Source organism: Periplaneta americana, chromosome 7 (genome assembly GCF_040183065.1).
Source record: "Periplaneta americana isolate PAMFEO1 chromosome 7, P.americana_PAMFEO1_priV1, whole genome shotgun sequence".
Taxonomy (NCBI): Eukaryota; Metazoa; Arthropoda; class Insecta; order Blattodea; family Blattidae; genus Periplaneta; species Periplaneta americana.
This window is the reverse complement of record NC_091123.1, coordinates 177,273,694-177,299,690: the sequence shown is the minus strand read 5'-3', so window position 1 is coordinate 177,299,690 and position 25,997 is coordinate 177,273,694. Positions and strand designations below refer to the sequence as shown.

Here is a 25,997-nt window from a genome sequence, read left to right as displayed (position 1 = left end):
CAATTTCTGTATCTGTTTCAATAAATATTTCCCTGCAATTTTGCTTTTTTATATAAACGTCCCCAGGGAAAATCACTTTCTGGACGGCCTCGTAATTGCGGTCGAGTGGCCAAATCTTGTATAAGCATTTCTTTTGACATTATTAACATTGTGCAAGAAAAAATTTTAAATTTTTTATCTGCCCCCATAAGAACGTTTGCTTGTAAGCTTTTTCAGCTTCTCTTTCCATTGGTGCTATTTTCATGCACCTCTAATTCATATAACGTAAATTATATGTGTTCGAAACCGGAAAGGTCTTTAATAGTAGCCCTGTATTTTCTCTAATTTTTAGTACATAAAAATAAATATTTTCCCGAATTTTTGGCACCTAAAAGTCCGAGCTCTAGCCATAATGCCTCAATTTCCGCTTGGTAAAAGTCGTTCAGAAAATTAAATCGAAGAAAGTAAACGGGGTATAAAGAATTTCACCCCTAAAACGAACAATTCTGAATTCTAGAGCTAGCCTAGATCTAGGTATCGGCACTGCTCTTGCCGTCTCTGTCCAAAGAGGACTCGGTGCTGGTAGCCGACGTCGAATGCGAGGGTCCGCGCAGGTCTTCGGGCGTCGAGACGCCATGCGTGGAGTCTCCGCCACCTGAGGGACTGCCAGGGTTGCTGGTGGCGGGGGAAGCGGGGCTCATGCTGCGGTCGCCGACGCTGGACGCTGACGCTGTTGACGTCATGTCGGAGGGCGGCCGTGGCGCCAGACCCGTGACGGTGCACGAACACAGCTTGCCCGCCACGGAGGGCCCGAACTGCGTGGCCACGGTCGGCGGATGCTGCTTATCGCACAGCTGAAGTCTGCAACAGACGGTAACACTCAAGTATATATTATTCAGCATGTCCCAAAATTATTGACCCGACTTCACAATACCTTATCTCTGTAAAGACTGGTCCACAATAAACCGGGAACGAGAACGAGAACGAGAAACGAAGAACGTGAACGTGAAGATTTTTTATTCACAATAAACGAGAACGGAAACGGCTATGCATATCGATATGTATGTGAATAACGATATGTAAAGTCGATATTACACATTAGGAAGTTATTTGTGTATACCAGAGGTCTGCATCGGACGTTTTCGCTCGAGCGCCAAGTAGTTCATAGCATAATCCGATAGGTGGCGCACATGCATGATGGGTAAAATTGTCAGGAACGATAAATCCTCGAACGGTATAAGCCGAGCGTTAGACATTCGTTCTTGTTACAGTGATGAACTGTGTAGTAACGTCATAGATGTTTATCATTTCAAAACTTTACATTGTTTAACTAACCTCTCCATAGTACAACTACAAAACTTGCTTTAAAATGTAATATAAATGTTGTAGGTAAATGTTTCTTTCTTTTCTTTTTTTTTTCCCCACACAGGAGTGATTTTGTTTTTGCCACATCTGATAGATGTTATTGGATGTAAATGTAATTATTATAAACGGAGAACACAATCACGATAATGTAAGAACCGTATCAAGTTTTCTAGTAGTAGTAGTAGTAATAATAATAATACTTACTTACTTACAAATGGCTTTTAAGGAACCCGAAGGTTCATTGCCGCCCTCACATAAGCCCGCCAGCGGTCCCTATCCTGTGCAAGATTAATCCAGTCTCTATCATCATATCCCACCTCCCTCAAATCCATTTTAATATTATCCTCCCATCTACGTCTCGGCCTCCCTAAAGGTCTTTTTCCCTCCGGTCTCCCAACTAACACTCTATATGCATTTCTGGATTCGCCCATACGTGCTACATGCCCTGCCCATCTCAAACGTCTGGATTTAATGTTCCTAATTATGTCAGGTGAAGAATACAATGCGTGCAGTTCTGTGTTGTGTAACTTTCTCCATTCTCCTGTAACTTCATCCCGCTTAGCCCCAAATATTTTCCTAAGCACCTTATTCTCAAACACCCTGAACCTATGTTCCTCTCTCAGAGTGAGAGTCCAAGTTTCACAACCATACAGAACAACCGGAAATATAACTGTTTTATAAATTCTAACTTTCAGATTTTTGGACAGCAGACTGGATGATAAGAGCTTCTCAACCGAATAATAACACGCATTTCCCATATTTATTCTGCGTTTGATTTCGTCCCGAGTGTCATTTATATTTGTTACTGTTGCTCCAAGATATTTGAATTTTTCCACCTCTTCGAAGGATAAATCTCCAATTTTTATATTTCCATTTCGTACAATATTCTGGTCACGAGAATAATAATAATAATAATAATAATAATAATAATAATAATAATAATAATAATAATAATCTCTAATAATTAGTGTATCAATCTTTGCGTCTGTAACAGTTGTGCAGCATGATTATTTGTTTTATTATATTTTCTGTGACGTTATCTCTGTACTATTAATTTACTGCTATATCAATAATATTTTGTAAAACGTTTCTACAATTTCGCAGTATATAGGCGGAACACTATGTATGGGCCTATCATATTATGTATGTGGTAAATCAAATATTGAATAATTATCAATTAGCAATAATAACTGTAGCCTATATCGAAGTTTTTCATACTATTTTATTTATAACTTCATGTTCCTATTTTGGTACATTCCATTAAACGTTTGTCATAAACGCAGAAAATAAAGCCTTGTTTTTAGCGTGTGAGCAAAACATATGTGTATCTTATCTGTCGCCTTCCATACAAGACAAGACATGTCGGTGAGATGACTTTGTACTGTACTTCTATTTATTACGAGCGTATCACGACCGATCGTATCTCACTCGAGGGTGCGACACTCGACCGAGTTCAAGCGAGCAATTTAACTCCAATGCAGCACTCTCGTGTATACTTAGCCTAACAAATTACATTCTCTCATGAGTAGGTTACAAGCCAGCCAACACAAACACAGATTAACCAACTTCGAAATTTAAGACATGAAATATTTTAGAATTCAATTCACGTGATAGTCTGGTCACATATACACGTAGCATATATGGAAAGTGATTCTACTGAATTTTTGCGTTACATTTAAAACTGCTTTGCAAAGCGAAACATTACATTTGTTCGGATCAAATTTCTGCACATTTAAAGGACAAAACTATTTTTTTTTAATTATTTATGATCATAATACATTGCTCTCTTAAATTGACTGAATATAATGGGAGTTAAATCTATGGCTTTCCCAGAACACGCTATGAAATGTTTCATATAAACCATTTTTTTCTGGAAAAGGAAACAAAAACGAGCGAAATTGTACTAAAGTGTTTTGTTTGAAATATCTCAAAGAATAACCCCTTGAAATTAATGACATTACTTACGGTTGATTCTGTAGACTTTATCCAAAATTCACAATTATGACATCACCGTTTGAGTTTGCAATTAAATATACTGCGAAGTATTGATTTCCCAGTAGATCATCTCCGTAAAATTCTACGAGGAATATTTCACGGAAGTGGAATCCAGGGAAACGAGAATGCGGATGCTTTAGCAAAGAAGGGCAGCGCTGCTACTTACAGACCTGTTACTAAATCTACGTATTACTCTGTGAAGAGATTTATTAAATCTACATACTTAGACTTCAACAAACAAAATTTGATAACACAATCCCAAGGGAAAAAATGGAACTCTCTGCATCAAAATCCACAGTTAATTCCCGATTTACCACGAAAATCGTCTGTAGCTGCATTTAGATTGGCAACAGGCCATGATTGTTTGGCCAAACACCTGCATAGAATTGGAATATATCAGTCCCTTAACTGCCCATTGTGCAACTCAAACCAAGAAATGGATTCGGAACACCTCGAAATCTGTGCTTCAGTGGCTGACCATGATAATATCTTTGAAAAATATTGGAGTGCAAGAGGTCAAATGACTTTATTGTCAAACGCCTGGCATTAGAAAACAACAACAACAAACACCAACAACATATTTCACGGAGGAAATAAGTATGATTTTAAAAATCTCTGCCTAAAATTGATGCCAGCACTAAGTATTCGTATATGACAAGGTTAATGTTTTGTTACATAAAGTTATCCTAAAACAAATCCAGCAGCATAGATGAAAATAATCAAGAATCATCGTAAATATACTCGTACAATATGTGAAGCGGGAGCAGACTCCAGACTAGTCCTTCAAATGAAAAGGAAGGAAGAGATAATTCGTATGCTTAACATCATCACATTACTTTATCACACTTTATTTTTTCGTCATACTTCCGAAATGTTGCGTGTATTATGGATTTTCAGAGAAAGAGATGTTGATGTAAATGCCGAGATGTTCTCTGAGAAGAAAAGAGAAATCCGCGTGGAATTCATAGCCACAGCCACAGTAAATTACACCTGCGGTCACAGCGGTCAAGTTACCCGTGAATCATCCTGAAGCTCTCCCTGCAGATGGAACCTGGGCTGTCACTGCAGCCCGCGGACAATTTCAAACCCTGCGAAGCGGAATCGGGTTCCTGCTGGGGAAGTCCTGGATGCGTTGCTCTGCCTGCAACACGTGACATAATAACATTTCACTCTACAAGAACCGTTACTGAGAAAAATTCGAAGTACTACCAACATTTATTTTGTTCGGATTTGCTCAAACTTCTCCTAACGTATTCACGTCAACCGCAAGGCTGATGTTACCCGTTCAATTCCAAACCTTATCTGTTATCCACAATTTACACTGAGTAAACACTGAGGCCCGATAGTATAAACCATTTAATCTTAGATCAGAGGTTAAATTGATCCTTGTTTCAGCTGAACTTGGAATTTTGTGTGTATAAAGTCTAATCTGAGATTAATTTCTCTCAAACTAAAGTCAACTTTGACTGAAGAAATTTCTCCGATTAAAATAGATGATCCAAGTTCAGTTATTTCTTTTCTGTTTGAAATATACGAGTGACAGATTGTGCAAACAAAATATCCATTATTATTAATATTAATAGATATGATTGGTACATTTATATATATATATATATATATATATATATATATATATATTTATATATTTCTTTCAATTTCTTGCCTTAATACACAATCTTATATTTTATAAGGCTCTATCGTGTTCAGCAGTATCAAATAACATAACCTATTATTATATTATGTTTATAACAACCATTAATTATTAATGGATATGATAGGTACATTCATAAATTTTCAATTAACTGTATTACTAAACGAAAATTGTCGTTTTATAAAGCTTTATTATGTTTAGCAGTATCAAACACCATAACATGATAACAACTCGGAGAACAGTCAACCTTCTTCTTATTGTCCGCCATTATTTACATTGCACAAAAAACCAGTGTCTCCAATAGAGTGTACGGAAAGTTGCCAAAAAGTAATTGTAAAGTCGCTAGATTTCTCATTATCAACAAAGAAAGATTAAATTTTGTCACTATGGTGTGCTAAAATGGTCACTAAATCCCTATTTAAGCAATATAAAAGTTAAAAGAAATTGTTGTTGAAAAAGAGTTAAAATCGCTAGATTGGCAACACTGAACAAACCTGTGTAACATGGTCCGCGCATCAAGTATTTCATCTGTTTATGCGATGTTGCCAAATCCTTTTCACGTGAACTTAGATTGCATTTGAACCAAGGTACTTTGATCGCAGAAAAGTTTTATACAATAGAAGAAGTGTCTGAACCCGGTTCACTTTTCGATCTTCGATCAAAGTTGATCTTTAGTCAGGGAGTTTTATACAATTGGGCCTGAGTAATGTAAACATTCACACCATTTAACACAATTTGCTTCTATCTAATAATGCCACAACGATAAGCAAAAAGCGGGAACAGCGTTTCTTTTCTCATGGTGCCTTCTATTGTTTTCCGCCACATTACAATTACATATCCCGTGAAATTCGAGTCGTTCTTTCTAATGGACTGGTATGAATTTCGTAATATGCATAGTTACAAAATTATAGCAGTTTATAATCACGGAATGTTTCCGTGCACTACAGAGTTAAGGCTGGTTCACAACAAACCGGGAACGAGAACCAGAATGAAAACGAGAAGCAGAGGACGTGAATATGAAAATTTTTGATTCACAATAAACCGAGAATGTATACGACGATGCATATATCGATATGTATGTCAATAACGATATGTAAAGTCGATATTACGCATTCTGATGTTATTTGTGTATAATTGACCAATGGCGTTCTCTCATGAGTACAAGGCAGCCAACATAAACACAGGTTAACCAACTTCGAAATTTCAACTGAAACATTTCATTAGGTACGGTAATACAAATATGCCCATGCATCTTTATTATCACAACCTATTTTAAGTCTACCATAACATAAAATAATTAGAGAAGAAACATTTGTAATAGACCAAAAATGAACACAACAGTAGTTATTGAATTGAAGCGTGAATATGTAGTGTGTAATACAACCAATACAGTAATTGATTCGCTTCCGATCGGTGTTCAAAGATGCAGCTATTGAAAGCCACGTATTCTCCTTCATTTTCTCATCTTTATACGAGGCACGCCGCTTATCGTAAATGTGAGGATTTCAATATTAGAATCTCATCAAATAAAACTTGCTCCATGATGCACAGCACAGAACAAAATAATGCATAGGTTATGTCACGGTCTTCTTGCTACAAAATATACGACAAAATAGCTTTTACATGGCAATAGAATGAATCTAGTGGGCTGTGATCGGAAACGTGAACGCCAAAGTTGAAACTTGGCCAACTCTCCGTTCCCGATCTCGGGCTCCGGCAAGCTTTTCGTTAATTGTGAATGCTCACATTTAAATGTATACTGTACATTTTAACAATTTTACCTTTTGCGTTTCCGTTCCGATTCTCGTTTCCGGTTTATTGTGAACCAGCCTTTACTCTTTAACAGTCCGAGAAGTGGGGAAGTGGCGAGAATAGCTACTTAAATTTGTTGCTAAGCTAGTGAAATAGACAAAATGCATTGGATATAACACTTAGTTCAGCAAGCTACAGTCGAGCCGTTCTTATTTCCGGCGTGGCCACGCCTTCTCGATTTTTGGCTCGACGAAGGTAGGCAATACCGGTGTTGCTAAATCTCTGTCAAGCCAATAGTGAGCGAACGCAGTTTTAATAGCTGGTTGTCGAACAATCAGTCGGTAGTGCAGTGTTATTGTTGTTAGTGCGGTGTTATCGCTCAGTTTTCAGCATCACAATGCCACGGAGGAGTTGGAAGGCCATCAATTCGCAAAGCAGAGAAATGATTATTAGCGTTAGAGATAATTTCGAAAATGAACGTGAAAATAAGGGTAGTTTATTGCCTTTAATGCAAGTGGTGCAAAAAACAGCTGATGCATGTGATTTGAACAAGTGCACAGTTTCTCAAATAACGACAGAGAAGTGCGGACAATCCGGCAAAGAAGAATAAAAACTGAAAACTATGGCGGCGGCAGGTACCAACAATGACTGTAGCGATCTAAGCGTAGCACCCCTAAATTGAATAATACCGGTAGGCAAGGTTCTTCGTGTAATTTTTTATGTAGCAATGACTTATCATGACAAAACTTTTAATACCAACATATTTTACTTAATTTACAGGTTGTGTGGTTTTAGTTATTCACATAAAAAATGTTTATTTATTATATTTTACAGCCTTCTCCCATTTTAGTAATTTCTAATATGTTGTTGTTGTTATCTAATGCCGGGCTTTGGCAACAAAGCCATTAGCGTTCTTGCTCTCCAATATTTTTCTGTGGTGGATCCATCAGGTAGAACTTCACAGGTTATGAGATGATCTTCAGTCATTTCTTCTCCTTTGTTGCATAGAGGGCAATTTGGATTTGTGTAAATTCCTATTTTATTCAAGTGTTTGGCCAAATAATCGTGTTCTGTAAGCAGTCTGAATTTTGCTACTGCAGATTTACGTGGGATTTCTGGAATAATTTCTGTTTTTTTTATTAAAATGCTCCTTTTTTATCTTTGGCTTTGGTACATAGTGCTTGGTTTTGCTTGATTTTATATTTATTTTTAAATAGTCTTTTGATTGATGTAAGAGGTAGGCTTGTATTTGTATTCTGAATTAAATTGGATCCTTGTTTGGCAAGAGAGTCAGTAGTTTCATTTCCAGCAATTCCGCAATGTGCAGGTATCCATTGCAATTGAATTCTTTTCTGTAGTTTTTGAAGTTGTTGGATCATTTTGTGACATTCTTTAATTTGGATTGACATCATTCTATATGAATTTATTGCATATAATGCTGCTTTAGAATCAGAGAGAATGACAGCATTTTGAAATTTATCTATTCTGTATAGTAGGTGTTGGAGTGAGATATGAATAGGCATTATTTCCGCATCAAAATTTGTTGTATGATGTTTCTGTATTTACGAAAATCGTTACTTCAAATGGTTGGAAAAACCAATTATAACAACATGGTAAGTCTTCTGTGTCCTGGGATGCTAGGATTAACAATAACAATAATATATAATATTATGTATTCATACATTACTAATTATTTATCGTAGGAAATAATTTTTCTTTCGATGTTTAAGACTAGACATGTGCTAAAACTTCGTTAAGAGTACAAGGGTAGACTTGACAACGCAGTAACATCCACCGTGAGCGGGAAGCGGTATGTCGTCTGCATAACCTTGACGACAACCACTGCCAGTGAAGCAGCGTGTCAGCTGACCAGAAGCTGTCGTGTGATTTGCTGCCGGAAATAAGAACGGCTCGACTGTAGCCCTTCTACATTGTAATCTCATGGCTTACAAAACCCACCGAGCAGCAGGGGCGGAGTGCCCAATCCTAGGCAGCGCATCCTCCAAGCGTCCTGCAGCAGCTGCAGTCGAGCTTGCTTCCTCCACTTCGCACGCCTGTTCTGGAACCACACCTGTTGGCAGAGACATTTACAACTACCTACAAACTATGGAGACTTTCTCCTACATTTATCTACTATTCATTTCTAAAAGTAATGGTTCATTGTACTTTGCGTGATAAAGCTTCAGACTTCAAAACCATGCTAGTATAGCTATACAGGGACATCATTTTATTTTTACTAACATTTCTAATATTAACCTGGCTACACCTTTGGATTAACGGTTGAAACCGGAAACACAGTTTGCTACCCCCTTCCATGACTTCGATGACACTGGCATAAAATACAAACAGATCACTTTACTAGGTATAGAAGGGAAGAAAAGTAGTTCATCCATTTACGTAAACTAGGAAATATCGCGATTTTGAGTTTGATAATTTTAATTGGGTTTTTCTTTAATCAAAATATAGTACAATAGTCAAATATCAATGCTGGACATCATCGTGTACGACATGCTTTGGCGACATCGTTAAAAACTTTAAATTGGGAGATTCATGAGGAAGTACATTGTGTATCATCAGATGGTTCTTTTAGACGGGCAGACATTATTGCTATCAACGGACGTTTAAAACGGGCTCTTGTTCTTGACCCTACTATCCGTTTCGAAAGAAACCTAAATCAGGCCACCGAAGTTGATATTGAGAAGAAGTCCATATATGAACCTTGTCTGCCTTATCTTTCTCAAAAGTACAACGTCCCTCTTAAACAATGGTCCGTCATTGGTTTGCTGTTTGGCAGTAGAGGTTCTATTACAAAATTCACATGGAATTATCTTAAGGAACTTCACATTCCTTTTGATTATGTAATGTCTATTCTTATAAATATTATCAAGGATTCTCTTCAAATACTACATCATCATCTCTATTTCAATTAATCCATTTATATTTGCCTTAAGCAATTAACTTTCTTTTTTCTTTAATGTATCACATCACATTATATTGTACATGTGTATTCTATTCAGGACCCTTGTGGTCACTCAAATTCTTTGAGGAAATGTCTATAATTTAGAATTTATATATATATATATATATATATATATATATATATATACATATATATTAACAATGAGTGTTTTTACTCACGAACTGAGCTGTCCATGCGGACGTATTCATTATGCAGTGTATATTATACTGTCTACAGCACATTAGCGTACATTACAGAAAATTAAGTTAAATTGAAAAATAATCATAATACTTACTTACTTACTTACTTACAAATGGCTTTTAAGGAACCCGAAGGTTCATTGCCGCCCTCACATAAGCCCGCCATCGGTCCCTATCCTGTGCAAGATTAAGCCAGTCTCTATCATCATATCCCACCTCCCTCAAATCCATTTTAATATTATCCTCCCATCTACGTCTCGGCCTCCCTAAAGGTCTTTTTCCCTCCGGTCTCCCAACTAACACTCTATATGCATTTCTGGATTCGCCCATACGTGCTACATGCCCTGCCCATCTCAAACGTCTGGATTTCAAGTTCCTAATTATGTCAGGTGAAGAATACAATGTGTGCAGTTCTGTGTTGTGTAACTTTCTCCATTCTCCTGTAACTTCATCCCGCTTAGCCCCAAATATTTTCCTAAGCACCTTATTCTCAACCACCCTTAACCTATGTTCCTCTCTCAAATAATCATAATATGGATATTTAAATGGTGGCCGTTCATTTTGATAAAAACTCCAGTTCTTTTATGCATATTATCGCACTATAGACTATTGTACCTAATTCCAATTACCAGTTTCGTCCTTCTTACTAGTAACTCATGTTGAAATAATTCCGTACCTACTCTATAAAAGAGTACCTTACGTACTGTAAATTCAATCTTCACTTCTGCCCGATCCGAAAAGATAAAATTACTCAGACATGCTATCTACTGTCCGTCCAAGTGGTTTTGTCGCAGGTCGCAGAAGGGGGGGATCACGTGACAATTAACTACATAACGAGGCCCTTTTATTTAAGTTACTTCAAACAGTTATATAATATTACGTAGATGTCCAATTCCTAACAGAAATTAATGTTTTCCGAAAAGAGCTAGGACAGCCCAGCCACTAGCCTTTACAGAGGGGCGAACAGAAGCGGGTGGGGAAGCCGGGAATCAACATAGGCAAACGGACGACAGTACCTGTGCGAAAATATGATTCAAAATTGAAAGCTCTTTCTTCAATGGAAAACGCGAACATATTTCTGGAACGTACTATACTCACTAACTCAGTACTGCTTACTTTGACTGCATACGCGGCCTTGGTTCTGTGGGGAGGACGATTGGAAGTTTACTAGTAGGGGGGGGTGAGAGTGAAGTACATTAAAAAACTCAGGTACAATAAAAATTGAAGTAAAAATAAAATGATGTCCCTGTACAACATAATATGTCTATATACAGAGTGGTTCCAAAATAACTTCTGGATTTAATAACTGGCTCTATGAACTTCGTTCGGAAATGTATTTGTTCCAATATAGATGGCAATGCTGTTATTTACGTCAGTTTATATCAGCGATTGTATCAGTGAAACCTTTTTTACAGAATATTTTGAGTGTCTGTTCCACTGGCAATACAATGGGACACGTGACTGATACAAGATTGATCTCCAGCCCACTTCTTGTTATTGTTCGCTAGCATGTGAACAAACCTTCCCTGAAAGATGGATCGGTCGAGGAGGTCCTGTCACATGGCCCGCACGGTTGCCAGACATAAATCCTTTTGGTTTTTATTTGTGAGGGGATCTGAAAAGTGTCTTGCACGCAAAGCCGCTTCTTGATATACTAACTGGAACATGTGCTTGCTACCTATAATGAGTTACTGTTCGAATAAAGGCCGGAATATTAGAAAATGCGCATAAATCCACGATGCGACGCGTGAATGCTTGCATTGAGATCCATGGGAGATACATTTAGTATCTACTGACACGGCAAGAGATACTCTTTTTTTTCATCGTAAATTCTCTATTGTGGGTTATCTGTCCATTTTCGGACGTATGTTCATAGGACCAGGAATAATCTCCCGAACTTTGTCTCAATATTTTTCGACCATCCTCTATATATCTACTTCATTCTGAGGGAGCTATATATTTACTTATATTACACAATGACTAAACATGTGGTTCATGTTTAGTATTCGTCTTTTGTTGTGTTAGGTCAGAGGTCTCCAAAAAGCGTATCGTCATTCGTGCTTTCGATGCTGCCCGCCGTACACAGTGTAAGGCTAGAGAAGGGGAAGAGACTCGTACCTCAGCAGATGGGAGCGGTCAGTGGGGAATCGCGGCAACGCTCTGCTTATGTTTACAAATAATAACATCAAAGGGATAAGAAAGATCATACGTTTGTATATTATTATGACATACTATGAAGTTTCTACTTTTTATTGGGAAATATTCGTGAGCGAATGCAAACATGGAAAATGGAATAATTCATTTCGCATAAGCTGCACTTTCGAAACATCTAGCATTGCCACAAAAGATGTAACACGATTGTAAATGTCGATTATATTCTGATTGTGCCTTGCAGATGACAATTCAAATTGTTGAAATGTTCCGAAATATCAACAAGAAATGTTAAATCAGTAACAAACAGTTCATCTTCCAGCTCCTGAATTTTCTTTCCTTGTAAATTAAAGGGAACCATTAGTTGCAATGAACAATGTAGATATACTAAAACAATATTATACAGTAAAGCATATGCATAATAAAAATTACCTAATCTCCATATTCTTCTCTTAGACCCAATTACTCTAACAGCTTACGAAATTTGGGATGTTTTAGGAAGGAACCATAAATTGTGTTGACCGTTCGTACGATCACATCCATCACCAATTTCATATTTACAACTTTACTCTACAGTGCATCCTGATGAATTAAACAATGCAAATATGTTACATTTACAGGCGCTCCCTGATCATTCAATCATTTGTTTAGCCTGCCCACCAATCCTGTCCGTTTACCAATCATGGTTGGAGCCCTATGTGTTGCTATTGACACAAGCCATTGCAAATTCAACTTCTTCTGTACCATGGTGTCTTTCAGTACCTGGAAAACATCTTCTTCAGTTGTATTTTCCTCCAGAGTAATTACATCTAGAAGGCATTCAGACAGAGTAAAATGTTCATTAACTCCTCGGATGAAATTGGCTTTGTCATTTCTATCTGTGCTTTCGTCCAATGCAAGTTAGTAAGCTACAAACTGGTTAATTGTGGCTTCGACTTCAGATTCAATTACATTTGCAAACTTGCAAATCATTCTCTGAACTGTGTTTGGAGACATTTTAATATTCTTAAACTTTGTTGTTCTGGAAACAGTATTTTAGTAACGTCCTGTATGCACGATTTTACAAATGCTCATTCTGTAAAGGGCTTCATTGATTTTCCAATATACCAAGCTAGAACATAGCTAGCAAGAGGTTTTTTGTTTCAGACTGAGGATACGTGTGTGATTTGTGTTTGTATTTTCTTGTTTCAAATTTATAAAAGTATTTGTATGTATTTCACATAAAATGAAACGAAAAACTATAAGTATATCATGCGAAACTGAGTGTAAACATATTATAATATACTGATTATTATGTATAACCAACAGTTACACAGACGTCCCAAAATAAATTATTTTCACATGTCCAGCATACCTGTAATTTTATTGTATGATATTCTTTGTGAAGAGTCGAGTAGTGACGTCGCATGTTGAATTTTAACACACTGTTAAGAATTTTCGAACAATTTAAGCATTTCATATTCTTCCCACTAACACAAAAAAATCTCTTCATCCTTGAATGTACTACGTCCATGATTGGAAGACATTATGAAACGGTCAAACATTCCGACCAACACAATGATAATGACAGTCCACCACTGCTCTTCGTTTGCGCATAAACATTGAGCATAATCTTTTTTTTTTCATGGAGTGCAGTTTCATAGAAAGGACTTTGACGACAGACCTTATACTGCCCCCTACTAATTGTTTGTCATAAATAAATGTCTTCCTTACTGTGACGGAAATCTTGTCTTCTCCTGTCAGTAACCAATCACAACCCTCGTTCAAAAGAATTGACAGTCTCCCGTCAAATCCACGTGGAGGCAGAGTTGCTGCATCTTTTCCGAATTCCAAGAATCCCGTCAGTCTCATTTCGAGGGTCACCAGGATTGTGGCAAATGTGCAATGTTAGGACGAGGGGACAGGATGGAATTGTCAGAGGTGTTTGTGTAGGAAGTCATAAATCTGTAAGTGGGTGTTCAAAGGAGCCACCGAAATGCACTCCTTGAAATAAAATAGAGTATACAGTACAGATGGGGATGGGTGAGGCGGAGCGCGCTCATTACGTACTGGCTTCGGTTCTGTTCAGGGGCTTACTCGTGAGTACGCTTTTGGAGACGTCTGTGTTAGGTGATAGATTGCTACCTACATGACTTGTTTCTTATGAATATCTAATAATCATTAAAACTCTGAACAAACATTGTTGATTGACTTAGGTCCAATTATTTTAAAGATACAATAGATTATGAATAGTGATAATACATTGTAGCACATGAAGATGATAATGACAAAGAAAATTGAAGTAATTGAAGACAAGTTCGCCTACAGCAATCGCTTTTCCACTAAGTAAATATCTAACATAATCCGTTCTGGAATAGCGGCCGTCTTTTGAGTGTCTACGTGCAGCAAACTTCTTCAAACTTATTCAACAGTTTTGTAGAGTAGATCTATATTTATGCCATGTATTGTGGGTTCCTATCACCACGGCATGGCGCGTCCTCAGGTTGCGGATAGAGGAGACGGCCTCCAGATATGGAGGGTAGCTGCGAATATATTGAATAAGCAGTCGTGGACAGCCGATAAGGGGTGGTCCTCCAGCTTGGGGGTTGGGCGAAGGGCTAACAACCCATCACCGTAAAAAAAACAGCTTGTTACGAATCCCTACAATAAGACCTTTGGGGAGGCCGAGACGTAGATGGGAGAATAATATTAAAATGGATTTGAGGGAGGTGGGATATGATGATAGAGACTGGATTAATCTTGCTCAGGATAGGGACCGATAGCGGGCTTATGTGAGGGCGGCAATGAACCTTCGGGTTCCTTAAAAGCCATTTGTAAGTAAGTAAGTACATTTATGGTTGTTCAATGTTCATTTCATTTCGCAGAGAACTGTCTCCACATTAATTACTCTTCAACATTGTGGTCGCGAAGCATTACCTGGACTCTCGCCTCGGACAGGTTGATTCGGAGCGCCACTTCCTCTCGCAGGAACACGTCAGGGTAGTGCGTCTTCTGGAAGAGCGACTCTAGCTCTTGAAGCTGCTGCGGCGTGAACGTCGTCCGATTTCGACGCTGCAACAAGCGTAGACACAGATTCAACACCAGACAATCTCTTGCAATACCGGATGTCAGACTTTAAACAAAATCTGAGACGAGAATTAAAATACAGTGGGTAGAGATGGCCGATATTTCACAAACCGATATTTTGTCACGGGTATTTTTTTGTCACAGATACACCTGTGACTAATGACGCGAAATATCTGTGACAAAATATCGCTATCGAAATCTGCTCCGTATTCAGTACTCTGTGACTGATATTTTCTCCTCTACGTCGTAGGTTTGCGCGTGCGCATGATACAATAACAGCAATCTGACGGTAGTTTCTCCATCTTATTATAAATGATGTAGTTATTACACGATGTAAATAATAACACCATTGGTTACCAGTACTTATTCTTGTGTAAAATCCTGTCTGAACAACTGTTTTGTTTTGTAATTGTTTTCCAATGTTTTTCCGAATACTTATGTTTCATTAATTTTTATTCTATGACTCAATATTATAATGTTAATGCTCGATTTAAAATAATTTATCCATTATATTATATACAATAAAAAGGATCAATTTTTAAAACGATTAGGATAATCACATAACCTCAATTTCTCCATACCCAACTACATTTAAAAATGATCAACTGGTTCAACATCTATAATATAACCTCTTGGTACACGAGGTTAACTTTTGACATGTTACTGTTCAGTTAGGTAAGTATTTATTTGTTAATGGTACATGTACATAATTTCTTTGTTGGATTTTTCCATATAAATCACTGATGTCTGGTGTGTATAGAGAAGTCGTATTCATATTTCACTCCTCTTCAATATTTCCTGCTAATTTTTATCGGTGTGACAAAATATCGGCGTAATTCATGCTACATATCGATATAAAATATCGGTGTGACAAAATCACCGATAAAAGTCACAGATATTTAATTGTCACAGTCACAGTGTTGTCACAGATACTTGAAAATATCGTTTAAGCTCATCTCTAACAGTGGGGGATGAGTGATTAAATTATACAGGGTGTTTCCGAGCTGGTGTTACAAACTTTCAGGGATGATGGGGAAGGCACATGTATCAATTCGAGATAAGAAACCCTGGTCCGGAAATGACCGAGTCGAAAGTTATAAGCAAAAATAGTTGTAACGAAATGGAATTATAATTTCGCAACACGTGTCCTCCTTCCCTTAACCTTTGGAACAGTCGTGGAAAGATGGTATGGGCTGGATGTCTCCTACGTGTGTACTTGTCCCGATACAATCTGTGAGCTTGTCTACTGTTCCCATTGGCTCATCCGTATTCGAAAATCAGGTCTGCATATTCCGCTCTCGTGTACTCCTCCGTTTCACTAGGACTGATCGACTGGACACTGCAACTTGTACAATACACTGCTGTCTACAGACGTGCATATCAGGACCGACCATGTCCGTTACACATTACGCTATCTGCATTGCTTTAGTGTAGTTTCCTGTCCCCATCCCTCAGACAGCGCACTGAATGGAATACTGTAAGTAGACAACGTAAACAACGTCAGATGAATACAGTATGTGTAAGATGTACAGATAAATACACATAAATAAGGTGTACAGAGGAATAAAATTATTTCATTTCCACACAACTATTTTTGCTTGTAACTTTCGACTCAGTCATTTCCGGACCAGGGTTCCTTATCTCAAATTGATACATGTGCCCATCCCCATCATCCCTGAAAGTTTGTAGCACTAGCCCGGAAACACCCTGTATATGTAATGACGATCAAGTCCTAGTTGAAACAAGTCGTCTGGTTGAGGTTTTTCTCGGGATTTCCCCAGCAACCCATTAAGAGCAAATGCTGGATAACTTTCGGTGCTGAACCCTGGACTCATTTCGCTGGCATTATCACCTTCAATTCACTCCGACGCTAGATGTCCATTACATTAACAAAGCGTCTAAAAATCAACCAATAAAATAAAATAATAAAGGGAACTAAAGGTAAGAATGCTGTGTCCTATATTTTAAAAATACAAATGAAATCTTATCATTTAATCAGAAGACTCCAGGAATATAGTCCAATCAGCATTTGGGATGTTACCAGTGTTATTTTTCCAAAAGGAGGTCTGGTGTAGTATTAATCTCGTATCACTCGGATCTTAATCTACAGGGTGTATCGAAAAGGTTTTTATAGATTTGAAAGATGCAAATATTTATTCAGAAGATAAAATATTTATTCAGAGGACATACACAATGTTTTATAGTGTCACAATGTTGCAAAACACTTCAAACTTTACCTCTTACATTTATGGTTCGATGCGACTTCCATTGATAATGCGACAGACGTTCAACTTCTAGTAAATTTCTTCCCACACTCGACATAGCATCTCTGGTGACACGTCTGCATCTTTAAATTACATAAGTTAGGTCAGATATAACAGTGTTCATGAGTGAGATAGTTACAGTATATAAAATAGAAGTAATTTATTACAGTTATATGAACACTTTTTAATGATTAATCATTAAAAAGTGTTCATATAACTGTAATAAATTACTTCTATTGTATATAACGTCTGCATCTGCTGCGGTAATTCGATTTCTAAGCTAAGCGACATTTGCAGGTAAGGGTGGTACATACAATCAAAGTTTAACGAAACGCTACAAAAAATCCAGAGGTGTAAAGTCCGGGGAACGAGTTGTCATGCTATCGGCACCCCTCAACTTAGGAGATGGGTGTTTAGGTGCTTTCGTAATTTTCCAAGATAATGAGGAGGTACTCTATCTTGCTGGGAATGAATGTGTCTTTTTCGGATGTCTTCGTCCTTTTTGATTACACCGCCTTATAAACAAATGTGCAGTAGAGCTTTGTGCATTCTACTACTGTCTAACAGAGACGTTGTGTCTGGACAATTGGGCTTCAGTAATACACAGACGCAAAAGTCTGTCTTTTTACTTTACTTTTCCATTTCTTTTTCACTGAAATCGTCTCCTCCAGCATGGTTTTAAAGCCGGTCCACAATAAACCGAGAACGAGAACCAAACCAAGAACGGAAAGTGGAGGACATGAACGTTAAGATTTTTTATTCACAATAAACCGAGAACGGAAACGGCTATGCATATCGATATTTATGTCAATAACGATATGTAAAGTCGATATTACGTATTCTGATGTTATTGTCGGGCCATCGGATCTGTGCCCCTTCAGCGCTATCGTTCTTGGTAAAGTTAACGCCTGTACTCACTCCATTCCACCCGCTTTCCTCCCACCACGTCAAACAGCAAGCCACGAACCTTGCCGAATAGGGATGCTGCCAAACTTCCGTCAAACGGTGTCATAAATAACTGGTCCTGCATGCTACAATATCATTTCTTTCAATCAAAATACATCTTGTATTTCTATCATTTTTAAATCTAAATCCCATGTCTCGAATCACTTTCCGTAGCGTTTCTCTCCAACCTTGGAAATTATTGCTTCTCTCGCAACCTTCAGTAATTTCTTCAATGTCGGAACCTTTTTCTGCACGGTATAAAATTCTTGTATCTTTCGTCTTAAAATACATCGGTTTATATCATCTACAAGAATTAAAGGTTCCCTTGGTCTGTTCTTCCCTGGTGATTCTAGCTTTTCATCTCCCGCACAGACCCCCTTCTCTCCCAATTTTCTTCATTAGGCGCTCTGATCTGCCTATATAAATTACATAAAAATGTTGTATTATTAGTATCAGTTAAGTAAGTGATTTTAATACATAGTCAATTGAAATAAAATAAGCCCCATCTGTGATCGCAGCTGCTCTTTTCGTTGCCTGATTTATAGGAAACAGATATTGACCTGTTTGTTTCTCTTCACCGCAAAATGTTATTACGTACTTGTTTAATAATATTTCTTTCGCCACTCCGTGCTACAGTGTTCATGTTGAATTGACAACACTGGACTGCAAGTGCAAATACTGTAAACTGTCCCGCAAGAAGGTTCAAAATTGTGAGTAGTGGGGGACAGAAAGGGAGAGAGATAGAAAAGAGAGAGATAGGAATGCAGGGAGAGAAATGAATTATCGAGGCTAAGAAGGAATTAGGGTTCAGTTCGCATATCTTACGGGGGCACAGATCCGATGGTCCGACAATATTTGTGTACAATTGACCAATGGCGTTCTCTCCTGAGTATAATCCCGGTTAAACGCTTATCAAACAATCCCGATCCGGAATATTATAATAAATACATACGGAAACTGAAAAGAAAACTAAGGAAATCCTACAGACAGCGCAAGGAAAGCGTTGTAAAACAAACAAAGTTCACACAACTATCGAAAGAACTGCTTAGTGCGAAGAAGATAGCGCAGGAAAATTACTTAAATAAACTTTTCAAAGGTGAGCAAAACGGGTGGGGGAATTTTATAAATATGGGAAGAGACGACGTAAGGAAAACTATTCGAGTCCCCCCTCTAAAAATGACCGCAATCAATTTATTGTATAGGACACCGAAAAAGCAGAAAAACTAAATTCCTATTATGCCAATGCTTTTGGGATGAGGGCAATAATACCTAACTTAGCTTCTGTGGAAAATACGGGTCACTTTTCTATTAAGCCTAAAGACATAAGGAGAAGGATCTCTAAATTGAAAACTCATAAATCAGTATATAGGACCTGATGGTATCGCTGGAGACATGTTAAAATTGGGAGGGGAAGCCATGATTCCCTATCTAGTTCGTATATTTGAAATATCAATAAACAATGGTAGGCCTACTGTCCCGCGAGATTGGAAAGATGCAAGAGTGGTGCCAATTTATAAGTCAGGGTCTCGCTCAGATACAAAAAATTACAGACCGGTCAGCCTCACCTCTGTGGTTTGCAAACAGATGGAACACTTGATTTCAACATATCTAAGGCAGCATTGGAATGATTCAAATTGGTTGTTAAAATGTTATGTTTTATTTAACGACGCTCGCAACTGCAGAGGTTATATCAGCGTCGCCGGATGTGCCGGAATTTTGTCCCGTAGGAGTTCTTTTACATGCCAGTAAATCTACTGACATGAGCCTGTCGCATTTAAGCGCACTTAAATGCTATCGACCTGGCCCGGGATCGAACCCGCAACCTTGGGCATAGAAGGCCAGCGCTATACCAACTCGCCAACCAGGTCGACGTGCCAATTTATAAGCCACGGTTTCGCTCAGATACAAAAAATTACAGACCGGTCAGCCTCACCTGTGTGGTTTGCAAACAGATGGAACACTTGATTTCAGCTTATCTAAGGCAGCATTGGGATGATTCAAATTGGTTACATAATCCTGTAGTGATCGGGAATAGTGGCACAAGTCAAAAATGTTAATTTTACAGGAGCAGGAAAAAAACTGTCTTCACACTGGTTTATGTCGATTTGATTTTCTTCTGTATGAATTATTGTAATGGGAGAAATACTCATGTCTCTTTTCCCAAGCGAGCAGATGTTCCGTAAGTTGTCAATAGATTAATAAAAACTGTTTGTGGAAACTGACTTATGCCACTTTTCCCAAGCACTGCAGAATTGTCAGCACGGGTGTCAGGGGGTTACTCTTGTGAGAGGAACCCGGAGGTTCATTGTCGCCCTCACATAAGCCCGCCATTGGTCCCTATCCTGAGCAAGATTAATCCAGTCTCTATCATCATATCCCACCTCCCTCAAATCCATTTTAATATTATCTTCCCATCTACGTCTCGGCCTCCCTAAAGGTCTTTTTCCCCTCCGGCCTCCCAACTAACACTCTATATGCATTTCTGGATTCGCTCATACGTGCTACATGTCCTGCCCATCTCAAACGTCTAGATTTTATGTTCCTAATTATGTCAGGTGAAGTATACAATGCGTGCAGCTCTGCGTTGTGTAACTTTCTCCATTCTCCTGTAACTTCATCCCTCTTAGCCCCAAATATTTTCCTAAGAACCTTATTCTCAAACACCCTTAATCTCTGTTCCTCTCTCAAAGTGAGAGTCCAAGCTTCACAACCATACAGAACAACCGGTAATATAAGTTTTATAAATTCTAACTTTCAGATTTTTTGACAGCAGACTAGATGATAAAAGCTTCTCAACCGAATAATAACACGCATTTCCCATATTTATTCTGCGTTTACTTTCCTCCCGAGTGTCATTCATATTTGTTACTGTTGCTCCAAGATATTTGAATTTTTCCACCTCTTCGAAGGATAAATCTCCAACTTTTATAGTTCCATATCGTACTATATTCTGATCACGTGACATAATGATATACTTAGTCTTTTCGGGAATTACTTCCAACCCTATCGCTTTACTTGCTTCAAGTAGAATTTCCGCGTTTTCCCTAATCGTTTGTGGATTTTCTCCTAACATATTCACGTCATCGGCATAGACAAGCAGCTGATGTAACCCGTTCAATTCCAAACCCTCTGTGTTATCCTGAACTTTCCTAATGGCATATATTAGAGCGAAGTTAAAAAGTAAAGGTGACAGCGCATCTCCCTGCTTTAGCCCGCAGTGAATTGGAAAAGCATAAGATATTATTATTATTATTATTATTATTATTATTATTATCATTATTATTATTATTATCAATTGTATTTATTATTAATTGTCATTATTGTGTGTTATTAGTTACCACTGCCACCGGGTATTTATCCATTTGCAGTGTGAATAAATACATACATACATAATGTTGCATTTAGATATTCGGCTTTAAGAATCGGAAAATGTTGCTCAAAAAGAAAGAACCCATGCAGGATTTTGCATAAAGAGCCTGAAGAAAATGAAGTTGCGCAGGATTTATAGTTTTCTTTTATTTTTACTGGGCTCTTCAAATAAAGCAGCAGTATGTTCTTTCCCAGCGTAAAAATAAGTAGGACTAACTTCTCTTAGGTAAGAGCACTGTTATATTGTCGATTTATAGCGTGAATAAGTCACTTTTTTCCGAAATATCATACAGAAATAAATTTTCAATGATCCATTAAAATTCTCAGACAGACGTTTCTAAATCTACAGGGTTCTTTGGACAGTAAAGTTAGCTACGAATTGCAGTCAATTGTATTCTACGCATCTGCGGTACGTAGAATTTTACGTAATAAAACAAGAAAATATAACAAATCAAATTGTACAGAAGCATGTAAATTCCGAAGTCATTATATCGATTAGATACCTGGACTATGAAGAAATTTCACATACGGAAAATACAGTCTTCAGAAATGAAATTTCTAAGAACAATGGATGGTTACAAATCGCTAGACAAAAAATAAATAGGGTCAGTGACGTATCTCTTTAAAATTTGAAATGGGAGTCTGACCCTACTTTCTGTTAGGGCTGATTGATGAAATCAAGCTCATGTTAAAGTTCACATGTGCTTTAGTTAGAAATATTTTTGTCTTCAACATTTTAATGTACCAGTTTCCGAAATAAATTATTGATACAGATTTATTTATTTATTTATTTATTTATGTATTTATCTATTTATTTATTTATCTATTTATCTATTTATTTATTTATCTATTTATTTATTTATCTATTTATTTATTTATTTATCTATTTATTTATCTATTTATTTATTTATCTATCTATTTATCTATTTATTCATTCATTATGCGTTTATTTTATTTTTTATTTTTTATTTATTCATTCATTTATTTGGTTACAGTGTGATTCAATATTGAATGACAGCATTGATCTCCGGTCATTTAGCTGTCATACATTTAGAATGGTAATTATGATGATGAATAAAATATCTCTAAAGAATATGTACAAATTCATACAGAGATATGATAATGAAGTAATAGAACAAATGAAAACTGAAGTGTATCGGATATAGTAATATGCGTTACAAGAGCGGTATGTTGAAGTTTTCATGTTCGAGGAAAAGTTTGAAAAAGCGAAACGTAGTTGAGCTTTTTTAATTTCCGAGAATTGAAAGAAAACATACCGCTCGTGTATCGTACATTATTTTGTGCGAATATCGTTTATTACATACCTGAAAGAGGAATTTCTAATTAGTTACAATGAAATCTTCATCTTGGTTTCTGTTCAATGACGGCAAATTAGCAAAACAAAAATATCTATCTTCAACATTGTTGCTTTAAAATGTTTTCTGTGTTTACTATACTCCAGCAGGCCGTGATATACGTCTGTCTCCCCCCCCCCCCAGTCTATAAATGCGAACTTAAAACAAGCGGTAAGGTTATGTAATGATTTATTTTTCATTTTAATATTTTAACAATATTATTTATATAACATATTGTAGTAATAACATCGGCATCTGGAATCTTGTTGATTTTTTCACGGCTTCCTTAATGTTACTTGTATCACGAATGCAATAACTTTAATGGAGTAGTAGACTTTACTGAATTTTTGCAAATATTTAAAAACAATAATTAACAGTGCAATTTAGGTGAAATTGCAGTGGTAAGTTTCCAATTTATAATTATTACTATGTTGAACGTCTCTAAAAATAATATGTTAAAAGCCTAAAGCAGTAAAATTAATATGTCTCTTAAGCGGTAAGAAGAGGGAAATTGTTATGTGTGTTAGGTTGGAAATACTGAATGTGGAATTTTACACTTTCCGCGGATTGGTTTTGTGCGGAAACCAAAACACACATAACAATTTCCCTCTTCTTACCGCTTAAGCGCGACATTCATTTTGCTGCTTTAGGCTTTTAACATATTATTTTTAGAGACGTTTAACATAGTAATAATTATAAATTGGAAACTTACCACTGCAATTTCACCTAAATTGCACTGTTAATTATTGTTTTTAAATATTTGCAAAAATTAAGTAAAGTCTACTACTCCACGAAACTTATTGCATTCCTGATACAAGTAACATTAAGGAAGCCGTGAAAAAATCAACGAGATTCCAGATGCCGATGTTATTACTGCAATATGTTATATAAATAATATTGTTAAAATATTAAAATGAAAAATAAATCATTACATAACCTTACCGTTTGTTTTAAGTTCGCATTTATAGACTGGGGGAAAAAAAAGACAGACGTATGTGACGGCCTGCTGGAGTATAGTAAACACAAAACATTTTACAGCAACAATGTTAAAGAAAGATATTTTGGTGTTCCGAAGTTGGCGTCATTAAACAGAAACCAACGTAGAGATTTCATTGCAACTAATTAGAAATTCGTCTTTCAGGTATGTAATAAACCATCTTCGCACAAAATAATGTACGATACACGAGCGGTATGTTTGTTTTCATGTTCTCGGAAATTAAAAAAGCTCAACTACGTTTCGCTTTTTTAATCTTTTCCTCGACCATGAAAACGTCAACATACCGCTCTTGTAACGTATATTACTATTGTAGAGTTGTCATATTTTCTTTTCACGACAGATATTTTCATGCATACAGTTATAAAGTTCGATTAGCAATATTAAAGCTCAAATACTATTATCAGGGTAAGATATTTTCTTATTTTATAGCCATAAGTACGTTACTTAATTCGTAGATCACAGCTACCGGTATTGTATATTCTTGCACTAAAATTTAATGCCCTTAGCGCTTACAATGCCACCGCTCAAAACTTGTCACATGCGTTGCTCACCTGCCGTCGGCGTCCAAACATGTACTCGGAGAGCAGGTCTCCAGGAAGGGGAGACAGGAACGGCCCGGCCATGGTAACTTGCGGCGTCGGTGTGAAGGGACGCAGCCCCCGTACGCGAGGGTGTTGCGTCTCGCCCCGCCCAACACACCCCATCCATTGGCAGAGTGAAGGGAAGGCGTCGGACGCCCACCAATAGCGGGGCGCCAGGGGACGAACAATGTTTGCGCCCAATTCGATTAGATACGTTATTATAGCGAGACGGATATTAATAACTGCATCCCTAGGGACGAGAGGTGCGACCGTCCAATAACGAGCACATTCTGCTCCCTCCTGGGGGAGGGGAGGGGGAGAAACAATGCTTTTATTTCTACCTTCTTCTGGAAAGATAAAAATGTTCTCTACACCTTCGTAACAGCAGGCTCATTGGCGTTCAAACAGAACTTTAACACGATAATAATGAAAACTACCACCACCAACTATCACCAACAACAACCACCACCACACAAATCACCAAACGTCAAACCGCCATAATATAGCTTAATGAAAGTATGCTTGTAAATTGAATCAATCTGCTTACTTTGTATTGTATATGTTTGTATAGTTTTGGCCGATGAATTGTAGATGCTTTAAATTGAATAGTAATCTGTATAGCTCTATTGATAAATTGTTTGTGTTTGTAATTTGAAGTAGTTTGCATGATATGTAGGGTAAGGTTTGCCTATATCGCACCATTTAAAAAATAGGTTGCAGCCGCCAAATTACTCTTCAAGGAACGACCACTCATATAAATTGAGGGAAAGAAGGCAGAGGACGGACACTGGAAAGTTTTCTTTTCTCAATCGTACTTTCAGGGACTGGAATGCTTTACCTGCAGTCTTACTAAAGGCTTTACCAACAACCAAAAATACATTTAAAAATAGGCTTAAGGACCTTACTAATAGATTAAAGGGTGTAAATGATATGTTGTTATTGAAGTGTTGTATCAGTGAAGAATTATGTTGTGTCAGTGAAGTGTACTGTGTAAGTGAAACGTGTTCCTGTCAGTGAAGCTTTATAGTTTATAGTGGCAGTGCAAAGTATTTGAACAGTGAAATGTTTTTGAAGTGTTAGTGAAATCAGGATAGAATCAGTGAAATGTGTCGTAGTTCCAGTGCAGTGAGTGAGTTGACAGCGAAATGAGTGTAATGTTGAAAGGTACTTGTGCAGATATGAACATATACTCGTGGGTTTTAGTTCGATCTTAGTTTTAAGATACAAATTAGAATATTTCAAATGTTATTTTAAGTGATCGTTTCATTTAATTTAGTATATTCTCTGTTGTTGTTATTATTATTATTATTATTATTATTATTATTAGTAGTAGTAGTAGTAGTAGTAGTAGTAGTATTAGTATTATTA

At 37.2% G+C, this 25,997-nt stretch overlaps 1 protein-coding gene across 1 annotated transcript; it reads right to left on the bottom strand.

Moving 5' to 3' along the window:
* Positions 1 to 400: 400 nt before the first annotated feature.
* LOC138702756 (dorsal root ganglia homeobox protein) lies at positions 401 to 24,885 on the bottom strand. The gene is made up of 5 exons (XM_069830054.1): positions 24,600 to 24,885; positions 14,969 to 15,103; positions 8,702 to 8,813; positions 4,354 to 4,480; positions 401 to 840 (listed from the first exon to the last, which is right to left on the bottom strand). The coding sequence occupies exons 1-5, from the start codon at positions 24,750 to 24,752 to the stop codon at positions 510 to 512; spliced, it is 858 nt and encodes a 285-aa protein (XP_069686155.1). The 5' UTR covers positions 24,753 to 24,885; the 3' UTR covers positions 401 to 509.
* Positions 24,886 to 25,997: the final 1,112 nt, after the last annotated feature.

Excerpts from the sequence above, each read along its gene's own strand:
- LOC138702756 (XM_069830054.1), bottom strand. The coding sequence starts at position 24,752 with ATGGGGTGTGTTGGGCGGGGCGAGACGCAACACCCTCGCGTACGGGGG. Across the intron at positions 8,814-14,968 it reads TGTCCGAGGCGAGAGTCCAG|GTGTGGTTCCAGAACAGGCG; the intron begins GTAATGCTTCGC and ends CTCTGCCAACAG. Across the intron at positions 841-4,353 it reads AGCTTCAGGATGATTCACGG|ACTTCAGCTGTGCGATAAGC; the intron begins GTAACTTGACCG and ends CGTCTGTTGCAG.